General features: G+C 42.5%; 1 protein-coding gene across 2 annotated transcripts; it reads right to left on the minus strand.

Moving 5' to 3' along the window:
* Nucleotides 1-16: 16 nt before the first annotated feature.
* Ac3 (Adenylate cyclase 3) lies at nucleotides 17-16,623 on the minus strand. Of its 2 annotated transcripts, none has more exons than XM_012377810.2 (9): nucleotides 13,521-16,623; nucleotides 9,319-9,698; nucleotides 8,085-8,369; nucleotides 7,510-7,799; nucleotides 6,440-6,702; nucleotides 5,720-6,055; nucleotides 4,131-4,436; nucleotides 3,538-3,873; nucleotides 17-3,028 (listed from the first exon to the last, which is right to left on the minus strand). In XM_012377810.2, the coding sequence occupies exons 1-9, from the start codon at nucleotides 14,115-14,117 to the stop codon at nucleotides 2,846-2,848; spliced, it is 2,976 nt and encodes a 991-aa protein (XP_012233233.1). In that variant the 5' UTR covers nucleotides 14,118-16,623; the 3' UTR covers nucleotides 17-2,845. The 2 variants fall into 2 exon arrangements, with proteins under 2 accessions (XP_012233233.1, XP_012233232.1); XM_012377809.2 differs by having other exon boundaries at nucleotides 6,440-6,768.
* Between the last annotated feature and the right edge of the window lie 79 nt (nucleotides 16,624-16,702).

The raw sequence follows: 16,702 nt of genomic DNA on the forward strand, positions 1-16,702 counted from the left end.
AGTCGACTAAATCGCATATTCTTCCATCAATTTTATTTTATCTTCAAATTCACAGAATTCTAATTCGAAATTTATTTACAAAGATATCTTTAATGTTTGTTTAATACTAACACTTGTTACTCGTGTCTTTGATGGCGTAACCCTAGACACTTAAAAGATTGGACTTGATTCTCTGTTGCGAACCAATTGTGAAACAGTTGAATTGAAAGTTATCGAAATTCTGCTCCCAAAACATTGATAGAAATTCTCAGACTTATTGGTAGTCAGAACCTAAAACGAGTTTGGAAAAATTACTTCGATTGTTATTTTATTTCGCAAGTTTTGCGCTAAATTATTCGCGACTTCCAAAATCAGCGCATATTAGGCCAATTATTTATCCTTCATACCGAAAGAAATTAATAGAAATTTAATCTGCAAGATTCTCTCCTCTCAACATTTGATATCGAAGGCTACTTCAAAAATATCATTTAAATATCTTCGTATCTTTTCTTTTCTTTTTTTTTTCAATTTTCTGTACAATACTCGTTTGTGCTGTTTCTTTTAACAGAGTGAGTGAAAATTAAGAAATCGATTTATAACCTGACCTCTCTTGAATTTCGAGAATGACGAATTTACGATTTCACAAAATAAACTTCTATTAATATCTCTTAATTAATCTATTTTTCAAATAGATGAATTATACCGCGCGCCTATCGATCGTACTTACCGATCCATCCGCACTTCTTCGCGTAGTCCAAGTAGTTTACGTGATGTACGTACGCGAAAGTTTATTGCTACCTTACAGGATAACTCTCTGATTTGCGCACTAATGTGTGTTACATTAGTATTACAATCGGTGCGTCTTCGCGAGTACATGCAAGTGTGTCTCTGTGAATGCGTGATTTATGCGGGCGACAAATCGGCCGGAAATGGAAGTGCGCAATTTATGCAACGATTCGGAAAGCATATCGCTTCTCCCACCGATTCAAAAGATCCATATTTTTTTGACTCTTGCTCAGCTTCCCCTGCGCTTAGGCCGATACCTACTTGAATTCGCTACCACTCAATCTCGCCCTCACCGTCCTCAATCTCCCTCACACTGTCCTTTCTCTCTCACTCTCTCTCTCTCTCTCTCTCTCTCCCCCCCTTCCACCCTCTCGCTCTTTCTCTATGGCAACCCTCTCGTTACATCCAATGCGGCCACGAATTGTACGAGCACTTTACAACTTATTCGAATTGTTTACATGAATTTACAGAAGTTTACACGAATTACACGAATTACACGAGTTCGAGATGAAGAACAAGTTTGTTGTATATAAAATACTCTTGAACACGCGCAAGGAGAGACTTTCGTATTTTCGTATTGAGATTTGCGCCGTCATCATACCGTAACGAAAGAGTTAGTAGAAAATTTCTTTATAAGCCTCCTCGTGTATGTATATTCGATTCATCTTGGTCTGTGATAAATTCTCTCTCCCCCTCTCTCCTCCTCGGCGACTGTAGAAAAATAAATTACTACCGTATCGGCGATGTTCTTTTTTTTTTTTCTCTTCCTCTTTTTTTTTACGCGGCGCGCACACGTTTATAGTCCCTAGTGTAGTGTTTTTATTTTCCCTTCGTTAAAAGTTCCGCGTTATATTTATACTATCTTCGATATATATCGTCACGTGTGCGCTCTACGGATGACGTATGTGTATCCGGAAGATTAATACAGTTCTCTCTAAATTCCTAAAAAGATGCCACTCGTGTGAAATCGTCACGTCATCGCTGCCCTCGCGCCCCGAATAATTGGAACATCATCTCGAGAATCTCAATAATGTAGAAGCGATCGTTTCGCGTGCGCAAACAAAAGGAAAACACGATCCCATAATTTCTCTGTTCGAATCGGCAACGGCGGACTTGCTGCGTTGAATCGTCACGCATCGACGGCCGTTGCGCGATCGATATAACTCGGAGAAAGAAGAGAATGGATTTAGAATAATTTTATCGCGCGCGAAACATTCGCTTTCGTGTTATCGAGAGCGTCGAAAGACAATAATCTATCTGATAGATAGCTATCCGTTATTATCTGCAACGATATTACAATTGTTTTCTCTCCTACGGATTTGTTGCTATTTACACGGCGACATCGAGGTATCGTTTTATTCTGCGTGTTCAGCCTCTGCGCCGTAGACTTCTAAATCTATTACCTCTTTTTTGTTTTTTTGTTTTTTTTTTTTATTATACCCTGTACGAGTTCGACGCAACACGCACATACGCGTGCGTGATCTCGCGTGCGTGCGAACGTTGTGATAATGAACAGTCGACAGCGACTGTATCTTTCTCCGCCCCTCGCATTAATTAACGATAACAGCGCCATTGGCTGTCGCTAAATTAACGCGGAAGGAGGAGACCCAACATGTATCGGTGTACGGATGAGACACTCGAGCCTCGAGTCTCGAGGACAGTCGCGAACGATCTAGGCGCCGATCTCGCCCGATCCGCTCTTCCGATCCTCCTCGTCCTTCCTTCCGCGTGCTACTTCTTTTCGCTCTGAGAAACACGAGGATATGCTAACATTTAGAGAGTTTTCTACGACAGTACATTTAGCTTGCCGAACATTATTTGAAGAAATAGTCGGTAGGTGTACAGAGATACTGCGTAATTTACGTTTTGTGATTCGCCAGTGATTCCGCGTCTTCTCGCGCGTCGCAATTCCTCACGGGATATTCAGAAGGGTGGATGCTCAGAAAGGACGCCCGAAACATCCGACCTGATAGGCTTTCGAGGGAGGCTGCAGCAAGTTTCCATCCGAACATCCAATCCAGTACCCCCCCGAGAAAAGCCGTAATGTATCTCGTTCGTGTTAGAGCCATTTTCGAGTACATTATTGGTAGATTATGGGATGGGTGGGTTCGACCGGCAGATCGCTATCGAGATCCAGGAAGACGCCGTCCTTGGACACAAGATAGTGCGTCAAGAGCTGTCCCTTGCCCTTCACGAAGACAAGACCGCGCTGCTCAAAGCCGAAACCAAACGGCTCCAATATCTTCCGGGTCTCGTCGGTAACCTGCAAATTGTTTTTATATTTATTATGAAATTTCGCTATTTCACAAATTTTTATTTAAAAATTTAGAAATGTCAAACGATTGCTGATATTTCTTCAGCATAGAGCAGCTTATGTAACTTTTGCGATTTATCTTTAGTTTTCGATCGCAATTCCATCAGTATTCTCTAGCTATTATAAATCTCGTCGATAACGGAATTTACTTACTAAATAAAAATGAGAAGATTTAATATTTATTATATTATAATAAATTAATTAAAATTCGGACGTTGATGCACAATTTCTTTCGAATTATTTTTCGCAAATTATTGAAAAAAAATATAAAAGCAGTTTTGAAATTTCCGCTTGGATATGCGAATGTCAATATCCATTTTGATCGGAATTGACTTTTTACTTATTCGGAATATGTCCGAATATTCGGAGCGGAACAGCTGACGAAAAACGGAATTATTTGGATTGGAAACATTTCCGGATAGATACAATAGCTGCTCCGATCGTGAGATAACCGATACCTGAATGCAACCGACTTTCCCCGTGCTCTCCATCCTCGACGCGACATTGACAGTGTTGCCCCAGATGTCATAATGAGGTTTCCGCGCTCCGATGACGCCGGCGGTCACCGGTCCATGATTGATGCCCATCTTCAGAACAAAATGATTGAAGCTCTGTTCATTGATGCTCGACAGAGCTTTCTTCAGCTCCAGAGCAAATTCTACGAGAGTGACGAGGTGGCCCCACCGAGGACCGTCCTCCGACTGGGTTGTCTCGGTTATGCCCGATGAGGCCATATAGGTCGACCCTATCGTCTTGATCTTGATAATGCCCTTGAATTTCTCCTGATCAAGGATCTGAAAGAGCGTTAAAGCGACTTACAGAGCGATTTCTCAATTAAAGTGACGTATAAAAATATTCAAAATTATAGTGCGTTTACGAAAGTGCACAAATTTTTTTATTTCTTTCTTCTTCTAAAATTATACAGTTACTTGACAACTATTTAAAGCTAAGTAAAGCGTTACTGTGAACTGAGCTTATTTTTGAGAAGACAGACAATTCATCGCGCTGTTCTCTTTCACGAAATTGCAATGGATTAATAGCGAAGACTTACGGCATCGAAATCGGAGATGACCTCATTCAGGAACCTCAGGCACTCGAGGCCTTGATTGTTGATGCTTTCCTCGCTGTAGAAGTCCGCAAAGTTCGGCATACTGGCGAATAACACGCCCACCTCGGCATAGCTCTGACTGTAGAGGTCGTCGTAGTGCCTCGCGTGCGACAGGAAGTACGCGGCAACGTGGGGCGGCAGGATGTTGTATATGAGCACGCCGTTTCGCCGCTTCATATCCGCCGCTCGTTCTCTCTGCGCCATTACTTCTCGTCCTCGCAGATACAACATTCTCCTCGCCTTCTCAGCCTGCACACAACAACAAAATTGCTATTCGAAATTTCTCCCGCGTTTGAACAAAAACGGCTTAAAAAGGTATCAACTTATACACGTGGATTATTTAAAAAGTTCTCGGAACAAAGTATAAATGGCATCAACATTTTGAAGACTCGAAGACTCATATTTTCATAAAATAAAAATAATTTTAAAGCAACATGAACTGATTTTTTTATTTTACTCCGAGAATTTTTAAATAACCCGTGTATTGTTTTACACCCGGTGTTATAAATTAGTCGATAATAAGAAAACCGGAGCGACATTTTTACCCGAAAAGAATAAAAATGTAACGGACAAAAAACATAAAGTTTTCTTATCCGAGCTGTTTTACAGATTTTTCTCGTTTCACTGGACACGCGTTGTATTTCCGTGACGAAACGAGAATGGGAAGAGAACGTCTCGTTAGAATGAAAACTTCGCACGAAATTGCTTTCACCCTTCTTCCATTCAGCGCTTTCAATAACGAGCAGATAGAGAATCCTGCCGGGTGAATAGAGTGTTATTCAACACGTCCGCAAAAAGCCCACTCGAAAATCGCAAATTGTTCGAGGTCTAATTTCTCGATTGAACCCGGCCATTGTCGTCGATATCCGCAAATGGATTATGTTTCAATCTCGCGCTTGATGCATACCGAGTTATTTCGGGAAAGTTACAGAGGCGTTCGATTCATCTCTCTAATATGTAAAGCAAGGTATAATTGCAATAATAAAATAAAGATTTCCTCTGAAATTAAAAAAAAAAAATTAGACTTGCACGACCTTTAAAAGCACAACATTGATGGTGTTAATTTAAGCGAATAACATATTTTGAAGCATCTGATTCTCTCGCACTTGATGTCTGATCCGATTGACTTGCTCGCGATATTGATCTAACGCGATGTACTTTCGCCGAGAATAGGACGTCGAAGTAGTCATCGACACAGTTTTGCAGATCTGTGAGAGTTAATTTTCCTTTATCGTCACACCTGTCCTTGAACGAAGGGATCGTCTTTGCGAGCCGTTTTATTCTCGCGTGCCGTTACAAATCACAACCCCATTTACGCGAACGTGAAATGGCCAATTTTCTTTTCCCCGTCAAGAGAAGCTCGTAACTACCGCATTCAATATCAGACTTTTCAAACACGCGCAAATTTAACGATCACGTTAATTTTTTATTAAGCTGTCAAATCGCTAATAAGGTGAACAAAATAAGAAAGAAAAAAAAAAAAAATACTTATGTTAATACAAGATCTTGTTGTAGTGAAAGAATGCACTTACGTATCTCGCCACGATAACTAGCGCGGTCGCGACGACAAATAGCGTAGCTGACAAAGAGTATCTCAACGGAAAGGGCACGACTCCAGACGGATACGACGCCACGTCCTCCCGGTCGAGGATCGGCGCGAGATACAGAACGTTGATGCAGGACTGCGCGCCGGCGAGGAAGTACATCAGGCACGCTTTGGTCAGGTAACAGAGGTACGTCGGCATCGAAATAGCGACCAGCGCGAGGACGCCGATGTACGAGTAATAGGAAGGATACGGGCAGCGCGGGGACCAGCTGAGCGAGGCGTTCTTCGGCGGGTCGGCTTCCTCAACGATCGCGCAGTTGCACTGCGTAAAATAAATGAGAAGAATAATATATAGTCTGTCCGAATTTTATTCGATAGAATTAAATAATATATAAGCAAGATCGAAGAGAGACTTTGAGACGTTAAAAAGAATATTCTGAATTTCTGCAAAATTTTCATGTACTTCAATAAAAATATCAATAACGACGAAATCGTTCTTAATGTCTCACGTCGAAAATAAGTGTACGTGCAATGATGCTGCAAGTGAACAAAAGTCATTATCGAACTTTGATTTGAAAAATATTTTCGGAAAAATAAATTGCAGATTTTCGAACTGAATAAATTGAGGTGGAAAGAACTCTCAACTGTGCGAGCAAGCGAGTTGCAGCAACAAGTATTGATTGAAAGCGGCCGTCCGAGTCCGTACCATGTCTAACAGCAGGAAGATTATGAGGGAGAATGTCATTAGGACTGCGAGCGTGCTTCTGAGCCACGTCGCCCTGACGGCGCTGCCCAGGCAAGTGGCGCCAGCTAACACGATGCCGAAGAGGGTGACCACCCCGGCGCCACCCCACGTGAACGGTCCCCAAGGTAGTAGCTTCCAGACCGGAGCGGCGCACAACGTCACCAGGGGTCCGCCGAGGAGCGACAGAGGCGAGAAGGCTTCCATGATGCTGTGGAAGTCCGTCTCTACGGTCGAATCCTTGAATCGTAAGGTCAACCAGGAGGCGTGACCTTTTAGGTCGGTACCACCACCTACGAGTGTTCACGCGCTGACGTCATATTTAAGATCGAGTCGTTAATAGGACGACCGGATGTCCGGCGATTAGCAGCGAGCGATCGTTATTGCCGGACGATTCTCGTTGAAATTGATTTTCATTTCGGAAAATCTGATTTTAATGAATTTTTCAAAGTTTGTTAGTAAATTTTCAGAAATGTCTCGAACGAAGTTATTCCGTAAATGCAAAGATCAACTTTCCGTTTCCCGTACGTATTTCAAAAGTTCGAATGTACGACCACACAAATTTAGGTATACTCGAAATATAGATATTTTTTCACGCAATTTAGTCGGCGCTTGTTGCGTAGTTAGATGTTAGTCAAAGTGGAGGCACGCTTGTTCGAGCGTCGATTGTAATCAGTATCCGCGTCGATAATTACAACACCCGATGAGTGGTACTTTGCAAACGCATGCGCGGATTTTTGAGTTGCCTGCCGAGTTCAAATAAAACAATATTGCAACCTTCACCCTTAACTAGGTATGTGGAACTCTCAGACTTTGACGTTTAAATTTCACGTTCTAACTTTTACTAGTAAAAAAATATAAATAAATAATTAAAGTTGTTGATTTCAATGCAATAATTTTTCTCTTTTATCTTATGTATCCTTGAATATATTGGATAATTAATAAATAACATAATATTGAAAAAAAAAAAAAAAATACTTCAAAAGATGTTATCTGAACTCTGATTCAAAATGTTCGGCCAATTTTAATTTTACCTCTACTGTCAAGTTTCTTCCTCAGACGTTGCTGAAATTCCTCGGAATCTTCCCTGCTATTGTCCCCCTTGTCTTGCGCACTCTCCATCGTCCTTTGTGAGTTCTCCGCGTCCGCCAACGACGCGAGGCTCTTCGTCACCGCCGGCTTAAATGGTTTCAAGGCCCTTACTATAAAGTAAGTGACAAGGCCAGCTTTTTGGAGCGCCTCTTCCCGATCCTCTCCGTGCGCCGGCTCGACCTCGAATTCGCCATTTAGGAAGCGCAGCGTCGAATTCGAGATGTGTACCCTCCTTGAAACATTTATTTATTTATGCATTCGATCGTGCGAGCGCGACCTCGACAAAACGGGTAAATAGAACATTGTATCGTGTTTTCGACCAATTGTCATGATATTCGATCTGAATATCTCTTATCAAACTGATCATTTTATGTCAAGTTGAAGTAAAAGTATCGTTGAAATAAAACACGCTCGACACATTAAATTCATAAATATAAAATTTCTTTATAATATTTTTTTATCTCATTTATCGTTTTTACCGTTTTTGGATTTATAGAAAATCAACAGTTTTTCTCACCCGGCTCTTCCGCTGCTCTCCATCTTGTTCGCCAGCTCGACGTCCTTGCTGTAAACGTCGAACTGCCATTGCCGTTGGCCGAGAACTCCTGCGAGCACCGCGCCCGTGTGGATGCCCACCCTCATGTCGACGGGGCTGTTGGTCGTTTGTTGCACGTACTTGATCGCCTCCACCATGGACAGCCCCATGTGCACGCAGAGAACTGCGTGGTCTGGCCTTTCGACGGGCGCACCACTTATGCAGTAGTAACAGTCGCCCAAGATCTTGATGCGCATTTGCTCGTATCTGCGAATCAAATTTCATACAAATTGCTACAACTTCTTCGCACTCGAGTAAGTTCCTTCGTGCTCGTGTTATCAATCAGTGGAACACATTTCCGATAATTGCGTCGGGAGAGAAGTGTTCCTCGCGGAATTCGCTCGATACGAATAACAAACTGCCGTCGATACTACGTGATAACGTACGGTCGCGCAAACTGCAAATTGCATTTGGCGACAACGAAAAAACGTATCCCCGAGGATATCGATCGCCTGTGTTCCCCGCAGGATTACCCCCTGCGGCAGAATTTGCGGAGTCGGGCGGCTGGAGACAAAATCGGCGGTGAATTCGCCGACGGAATCAATCTCGTCGCCGCGCCGGCCGTACAATTTTCGTTATCTGGCGGAAATGGAACGCGCGAGCTACGGAACTCCATCATTTCGCCGAGTCATTTTACGATTAGCATTCGACAGCACGCGAGGTTCTGCTTAATATATACAATCGGGTTAGCTCATAAATAACTTCCGATGCAAGTGACAAATATTTCTTCTTTTTTATCTCGGCTATTTTCGCTGATGATTTTAAAAGAGTCAAGTCTTTGAATAAATAAAAAATTAATCATTAGCGGACTGAAGTTACTTAGTTTTTTTTTATATATATATATATATAAATCTGCACTAATCTGGGTCAGTATTTCTCGACTTGTTTATAATGTACTTTTTTACAGCATTGGCAAACTCTGAAAGCAAAAACGTAATCATAAAATTTAACAATATTGATCGTAGCTTGAGCGTTCCATTTAATAATATTGAACATTCTTGACTTAACGTAAAGGTGAATTCCTCATTAGTAACATAATATTAAATAGTTGCGTATGTGTGTGTGCGTGTTAATATAAATATATTGAAAATTAATCTATTAAATTGACACTCGATCTTGACAACAAGGCAACAACAAGAAAAAATTGATTAATTACCGTTCACTGAGTTGATCGAATCGTGCGAAGAGCTCGTTGAGTATTTTGACCAGCTCGCTGGCACTGTAAGTCGACGAGATCGCGGTGAAGCCAACTATGTCGGCGTAAAGTATCGACACGTTTTCATGCCTGGACATGTAAATCTTCTTGAACTGCGTATCGAGAGACGCGCCGAGATCCTGCCGCATCTTGACCGCGACGTGTTCCGGCAGGACGCTGAGCAGTAGCCGCTCCTGCTCCGCGCTCTGTTCCTCGATCATCAGCTGCACCTCCAAGCTCTGCCTGGTTTCCAGGAACGCCCGGCGTTGCTGGAACTCCGCTAGGCAGTAGCTGCACGCGCCCAGGATAGCGGCGCCCGCAAAAAGTGTCACCGTCAGGATCTACAAGATCGTGGTTTCTTTTTTTTACAAAACTGATTTACGGGTGTTTGGCTCGGCTAGTGTCGCGAAGTTGGCGGCGAGTTCATTAGAGTCTTCGTCAAGATTTAATTTAAATAACAAATAATCACGTATCGAGATAGATAAAAACTGATTTCTTCAAACATACTTGATATTGTCCAAGTGACAGAACACGCAAGATATAAATCATACTTTATTTATAACGAGCATTTAAAATTCAATACTAATTATTTTCAGAAAATTTTTTAGCGCCAATGTGCGATATTTAATGTCGGAAAAACTAGAACAAACAGATTACATTCATTTCGAAGAGTGAATAAATGGGAAAATTGGAAAACTGGATAGTTCAAAGGTCTGCGTGATGTTTTGCTTGATTGACAGCGAATGCAATCGATATTACGTTCGTAAGGTCACTTTTCCGGATGATATTCCATGGTGTGGCGATGGAAGGTGGTCACTATTCTCAGTGAAAAAGCATTGAGCGTCGCGTATCGAAAGGCAACCTCTCGCATCATTGCACAGCGCCGCTCTTCCGCTCTCTTCGTCGCTCTTTCTCTCTTTCACTCTATTTCGCTCTCATTATGTGTCACTATACATCTTTGTTGCTCTTTCCGTCTCACTCTCTCTCTCTCTCTCTCTATTTTAAACTACCATTGACCAATCTCTACTCGAGTGTTACTAACGACAAGAGCCACGTGCGGCACGTCTACTTTCAGCTTTCGCTTTCACACGATATTCGCCGCCAAAAGTTTCGCATGTCTCGGCCAATGCACTCATATTGTTTACTATACTATAGCCAAGCTATACTAATTGTAAGGATCGATGAAGTTAATTTCCTACATCAGCAAACACGTGCGAATTGCTCAGTATTTTTGTGCTTCGAATATTTGAAGTGTGTTAATGATGAGATTTCTTCAAAAAGCAAATCATATTTTACAATACAATTTACATTGTAAATAAGATTGTTAAATATTACATTGTAGATAAGATAGGTTAAATATAAAACTTTGTCATATCACATTTAATGTGATAAGATATTCTCAAATATTATATTTTTTATTTAGGCTTATTTAAGCAACTTTTAGATTTATTATATTTATTTATGTATTCAGAATAAAATTCGAGACAAGAATCTCTTTGCAGTTTTATAAAAAAACATTTGAAGAATAAAAATATATCACTAATTATATATATTTTGCACATGTCTGCTTTTGATGTCTGCTTTGATATTTTATAAACTTGATAATTATTAATTAAATTAATTAAATTTAACAATCAAACATGGATATTTTAAATCACAAATTTTTATCTTCTGATATTTCTCGTTACATAAAATTATAAATAAAATTCTTTTCCGACTTCCATCGCGAATTATAAGCTCTAAAGTGAGTTTAACATGTTATAAATTTGTCTAATACTTGCGATAAGAAGTTTAATTTTGTTATTCAATATCACTCAAAAAAATATTTCGCTGATGTAGTTAGATTTCTAAATATCGCAACAAGAATGTATCGCTATTTTTCGTATCTGTGAAAACATTGTTTGTCACATATAGAATTTATAGCAGTAATGTTCTAGCAATAGCTTCTCAAAAATTTAGGTACCATTGCTAAATGTTATTCATTGCATGATCTAACACGTGATTGATCTTATATAGATAAGCGCTTTAGAGAAACTTTCTTTTTAAAGTTCACAAACAATACAGATATATATTTTGTTTCTGTCATCTAAACTGATTAAGTAATAACATATGCAATATCACAACAGTTGCTAATCATTTATCTGTTTTAGTTAATTTTTTACACCTAGAAAATTTTAGCTATTATTGCAAGATCATTTTTTTGAGTGATTATTAATTATAAATGAAAAGCAAAGAAAATATGACGTGTATGATAATTTCTAAAATCTCTTAAACTCTAGTGTCAGCTCTTCATTCAATTCAATAATCGTTCTATTCTTCACGATGAAATGGATTGTAGAGAAAATATTTAAAAAGTGAGAGAGAGAGTGAAGAGGGGGGGGGGGGGGGAAGAGAGAACGGAGAGCAAATATGTAATGAAGCAATTATATCACCGGTTTCTCGTGTTTTCGAAATATTTTTTCACTAAATGTATTATTCAAAATCGCGTATTTAAAATCACACTTATGAAATATGTACAACGAGTGAGGACAACAAAATTACGATTCTCCTGTGTTTGTATTCAATGCCGTGCTCAAGACAAAAGTGTCGGTGGTACGAGTACGCCAACTTTAGTAGCGATATATAGTATTGCAAATACTATTATCAATGATATTACATCGCGCACCAGAATCGATAAGACAAGCCTATGTGAGCATATAGCGGGTATACATATATCAATTTTCACGGATGGCTAGTAATTCAATATCATCGGTATACTAAAACACGTACGCGCTATATCCGCTAACGAATGTAATCGATTGATGCTAATGATGTCAATGATAATTATCGAAATTCCTTTATTAATTAGCAAATTTGGATATTCGTGATTAGAATACGAAGTCAATGTAGCCGATAGCTTTAATTAATAATCGCATTGTGATATAAAAAAAGCTCTACTCAAATGAACTAAATTATCGAAAATTACCGGATTATTCGCGGCAGCCATGCGATTAATGAAAAAGTATGTGTTTATGTTTATTCTAAATATGTTTAATGCAATGTGTTGATGCGATAAACGTGGGCCGCTTCAAATTGACGTGCATAGGTCAAAAGTTAGTAAGAATAATAATTTGTAATTAATAAAGCTGTTAAATCTGTGAAATTTTACGCCTACACGTTAATCTGCACATTTTACACGGATTTTCCGATTTAAACAAAAGACGCCTACGCATTAACCTACACGTTTCGCGGACACTTTTTGTTTCAATAAAACTAATTTGCCGCCGTGTTCACGTGTATATTTAATTTCTTTTAGTGCACGATTTTTACAAATTTCATATAGAACGCGTAGTTTATACATTTCCTCACGCATATTGTTAAAAATTTGACAATATTATATTCTAGTTTTTTTTTTTTATTTCCGCAACTATCCGTATTATCGCGAATTCGCAACAGCAGTAGCGATATGCCTCGTTGAACTTGGATCGATGTTGGTGTACATCGGTGCCACCGGTCTACAGTTGACAGTGAATCAGTTTGTGGAAGTTGGCGTTGCCGTGTGACACTGTTGTTTGGATCCTACGTGCGTATCGAGAAAGCGTTTTCATACCCCTTGCTCGCAATTAATACGCGCGCGTGGCTATTATTTTTTATCTTTCTTTTTTAAAAATCATACACGCAATTGTGCTTGCGTCAATTCAGAACAATATGAAAAATGTATCTCGTTATTCGATCCGGACTTCTATTTTCCTCCTGATTATCACTTTTTCAATTTTTTATCGAAACCGGCGTCGACGCACGTATACGCGTTTCGATCTCATTATTGCCGTTTTTTAGACGTGACTGAAGGGACTGACTCATTAAATATAGAACCTGGTGTATATGAGTATTCGTGTTATTTTTAATAACTCCGTAGGGCGCTATAAATGGAAGAAGGTCACGTGGTGGATTACGCGAGCTTTCGCAGGGCTAGCTCGTCGCATTGATTAAACGACAGGTATTTCACCGCGCGTAGTTGGAGAAGGCTCATCCTGTCAACAGTGCTTGAACCCCTCGCCACCCAATCTTCTCGAGCATCATCTCGAGCGGCGGCGGACAGGCGGGGAAAGGGGGAGGAGGAAGAACAGCCGCCGATCCAGTGCTCTCTCGCGCGCGCGAGAGAGAGAAACATCGCATTTACCCACCAGAACACGGGCCGCGTCCACGGGCTGCATCTTCAGCTCCTCGAACGTCGTGCTGGACAGGCCGATCACAGCGACGAAGTACACGAGGACGCTGCCGAGCGCGAGGGACACGCAGCAGCACAGCTTGAGCGGCAGACTGGCGAACAGCAGGTAGAGCAGCAACAGCATCCAGCCTAGGCCGTCCCGCGGCGTGACCTTGGCTGACTGGAGGAACAGCTGTGCGGGCAGGTGGACGATCCACAGCTGGCCGACCACGCACGGCACCACCGACCAGAGCGAGTTGCGCGCCTTGGTGCCGCGCTCGGCCCAGACCAGCAGACAGACGTTCAGGCTGAGGAAGACCGCGGTGACGGCGCGGGTCGGCAGCTCGACGCCCGGCACCGAGATCGCGTAGATGCCGTAGAGAATCGCCGACATAAGGAAGCACGTGAGACCGCCGCGACGCTGCTGCAGCGACGAGGCGCGATAGAGCTTCTCAAGGCCAGCGCTGCTGAAGCTCGTCCGCAGCAGGTTCGACGGCCTGCCACAAGTCAGGTAGAAATCCTCGTTCATCGTAGTCTGCGTCGTTGTGGTCGCGCGTCGTCCGCGCTGTGACATGGCACCGTCGTCGTCGTCGTCGTCGTCGTCGTCGTCGTCCACCGCCTCCTTCTTCCCCTTTAAAACGTGCACCACACTGTACACTTTTCTCTTACTCTCTCCTTCTCTCTTGTCGCACTCTCTATCGCGTCATCTTCACGTCGTCCTCCTCCTCGTCTTCCTCTAAAGGTACGATCGACCGATCGCGGCTACCATTTTTCCTTTATTTTTGCCATGGACGCACGTGGAGCCCCGTTGATTCCCGAAAGAGACGTCTCCCGTAGACTGAATGATCTCGGGGTGGTCACTCTCTCGTCGCTCGATCGCCGCTGCTGCTGCTGCTGCTGCTGCCGCCGCCGCCGCCGCCGCCGCTGCCGTCGCCGCTGCTGCTGTCGGCGAGGGCGGCAAGGTCGAAGTCTTGGCTTTTTTTACCCGAGTCGCGAATCCGGCTGCGAAACACCGGAACACGCGATTCCGCACGTCCGCGGGTCCACCCGAGCTCGCTGACGCAGAGCTGCTGCACCACGATAATATCGCGCGCACACACATAAACGCGCGCGTACACGCGCCGAGCTCCGGACGAGCTTCTCGAGGGGATGCAACACCCCCGCGTGTGTGTGGGGCGCGTTAGCCAGCCGGGTCGCTACTACCGGCGCGGATCGTCGCTGCCTCTTCTGCACGACCTACCCTGCACGACCAGCAGTATATATACACTATAATACTCCACCACCTCGTTGGCACCCCGCTCGCTGCTCTCCGCGCGGCACCCCTCGTTTGCTTTTGTCTCCGTCTGCCTCGCCTATCTGCCGCGCGCTCCCTCTTATCCCTCGTCATCGCCACCCTCTTCCGCCTTGCTGCCGTCCAGGCGTGCGCCTTGCGATCCTGACGGCTACACGACCCACCGTCGCCGGGTCGATAACAACCACCACGGAACCCCCGGCAGTTGTCGCCAGGCCCTACCTGCGCCTCCTTTACGGTCCTACGTACCCTACCGACCCAACTTCTGCATCCTCCCCCGCGTGCGCGCTCACCACTTCCCCGATTCCATCCCGAGTTCGTCCCGCGGAGCGGACGCGTTCTTATTTCGGGCCGAGCGGACGCAATGGGCTCGCTCGAATCTCTCGAGCATTTCGGTTACATGGGTTTCCTTTTAGTTTCGAAGAGCTCCTCGGTCAATCGAGTCGCGAATACTTGAAGCGCGGCGGAAATATTGCGCGCGATTGTACGTTGAAGGGAGGAGCAACGAGATCGGCATGAGTAAAAATTGTGATTGGAGATATTTTTCAATTTATTTTAATTGCAGCATGTATCGAGAGTCGCGCGCTTCCCGACAGGCGGAAATGAATACGGAAACTTTCGGACGCGAAAGCACCGACGGCTTCTTAATTATAAATGCTTATGTTTCTTGTTCTTCGCTGTCAGAATTTTAAAGAAAGTCACGTTTGTTCAGCTCTCAGCGCATAGCATTAATTCTTGGTCGATGATCTGCATTTATTCTAAACGAAAAGCTTCCGTTACATCGAGAAAGCCATTTATTAACCGTCACTTTTCGCATGCAGCTTACTTTTCATGTCTGAATGGGTTCCAGTTTTTAGTAACATGCCGAGAAATACCGTGTTTTATTCTTCATTGCTTTCCTTTTCATCATAGAGCAATTAATGCTTCATAACAATATTCTTTAAAAATACGAATATTCTTAATGTTCTCTGAAGAAACCTGATCTGTTCTTTAACAGTATTACAAGAACACTTCGTTAAATATTTTATTTACTCCTATTCAGCAAATTTCTCTTCGCTGAATAGCGTGCTTTGCTCCGCATTGCCCTCCGTTTCATTATAAAACAATTGTCACTTTAAATATTCTTTACAAATGTTAATTTCTTAACTAATAACTAATAGTATTCTCCAAGAATGCTTCGTCGATAGCTCTATTTAATCGCGTTCAGCAAAAAATCCTCTTATTAAACTTAAGTGTGCATCTCTTATCGTTTGAACTGCTCACAATTTATTACTAAATACGCAATTATATGCTGTATTTAATTAACTCTCGCGATATTGGTTCAAGAAAATAATTGCTCGACGATTCGCTGCAAATCGTCCTCATTTACCGTTAATAAGTCGGTTCAATTATTTCTTTCACTCATCGCTCTCTTGTACTTTCACCTAATTTTTGCACAACGATTTGTTCGGAACGGATTGCTTGCTATTCTCTCATCTCGCCAAGTCTCTGCCATTTGCAGTCATTATTTTTATCTGTTTTATTTTTTTTTTTTTAAACATGAGTGATCCGAGTGACTCACGAGTCATGATCCATGATTCATATTTGTTCGTCACGATCTCGTCTCAAGAAAGAAACATCTGGCATGTCGGATTCGCAATTAAACGATTCACAATGCACCGTGACGCACATCAAATCTAAAGTCGCGCATGCGCGCGCGCGCGCGAGGTCAAACAATGTAGGATAGATCGTTTCCTGATAATCGATCGTTAATAAATTGCAGGAAGGAAATCAGCTCTGTCGATGAAGTGACTCGGCAAAGGGTTAGAATAGCGTTAGACTCATCGGCCGGAGGCGTGTGGAGAAACACAACGATTGCACGGACATTG

This window comes from Linepithema humile, chromosome 7 (genome assembly GCF_040581485.1).
Source record: "Linepithema humile isolate Giens D197 chromosome 7, Lhum_UNIL_v1.0, whole genome shotgun sequence".
NCBI lineage: Eukaryota > Metazoa > Arthropoda > Insecta > Hymenoptera > Formicidae > Linepithema > Linepithema humile.

Coding starts and splice junctions, on each gene's coding strand:
- Ac3 (XM_012377809.2), bottom strand. CDS start 14,117: ATGTCACAGCGCGGACGACGCGCGACCACAACGACGCAGACTACGATG. Junction 8,370..9,318: donor TTCGATCAACTCAGTGAACG/GTAATTAATCAA, acceptor TTTGATTCGCAG/ATACGAGCAAATGCGCATCA. Junction 7,800..8,084: donor GAGAGCAGCGGAAGAGCCGG/GTGAGAAAAACT, acceptor AAATGTTTCAAG/GAGGGTACACATCTCGAATT.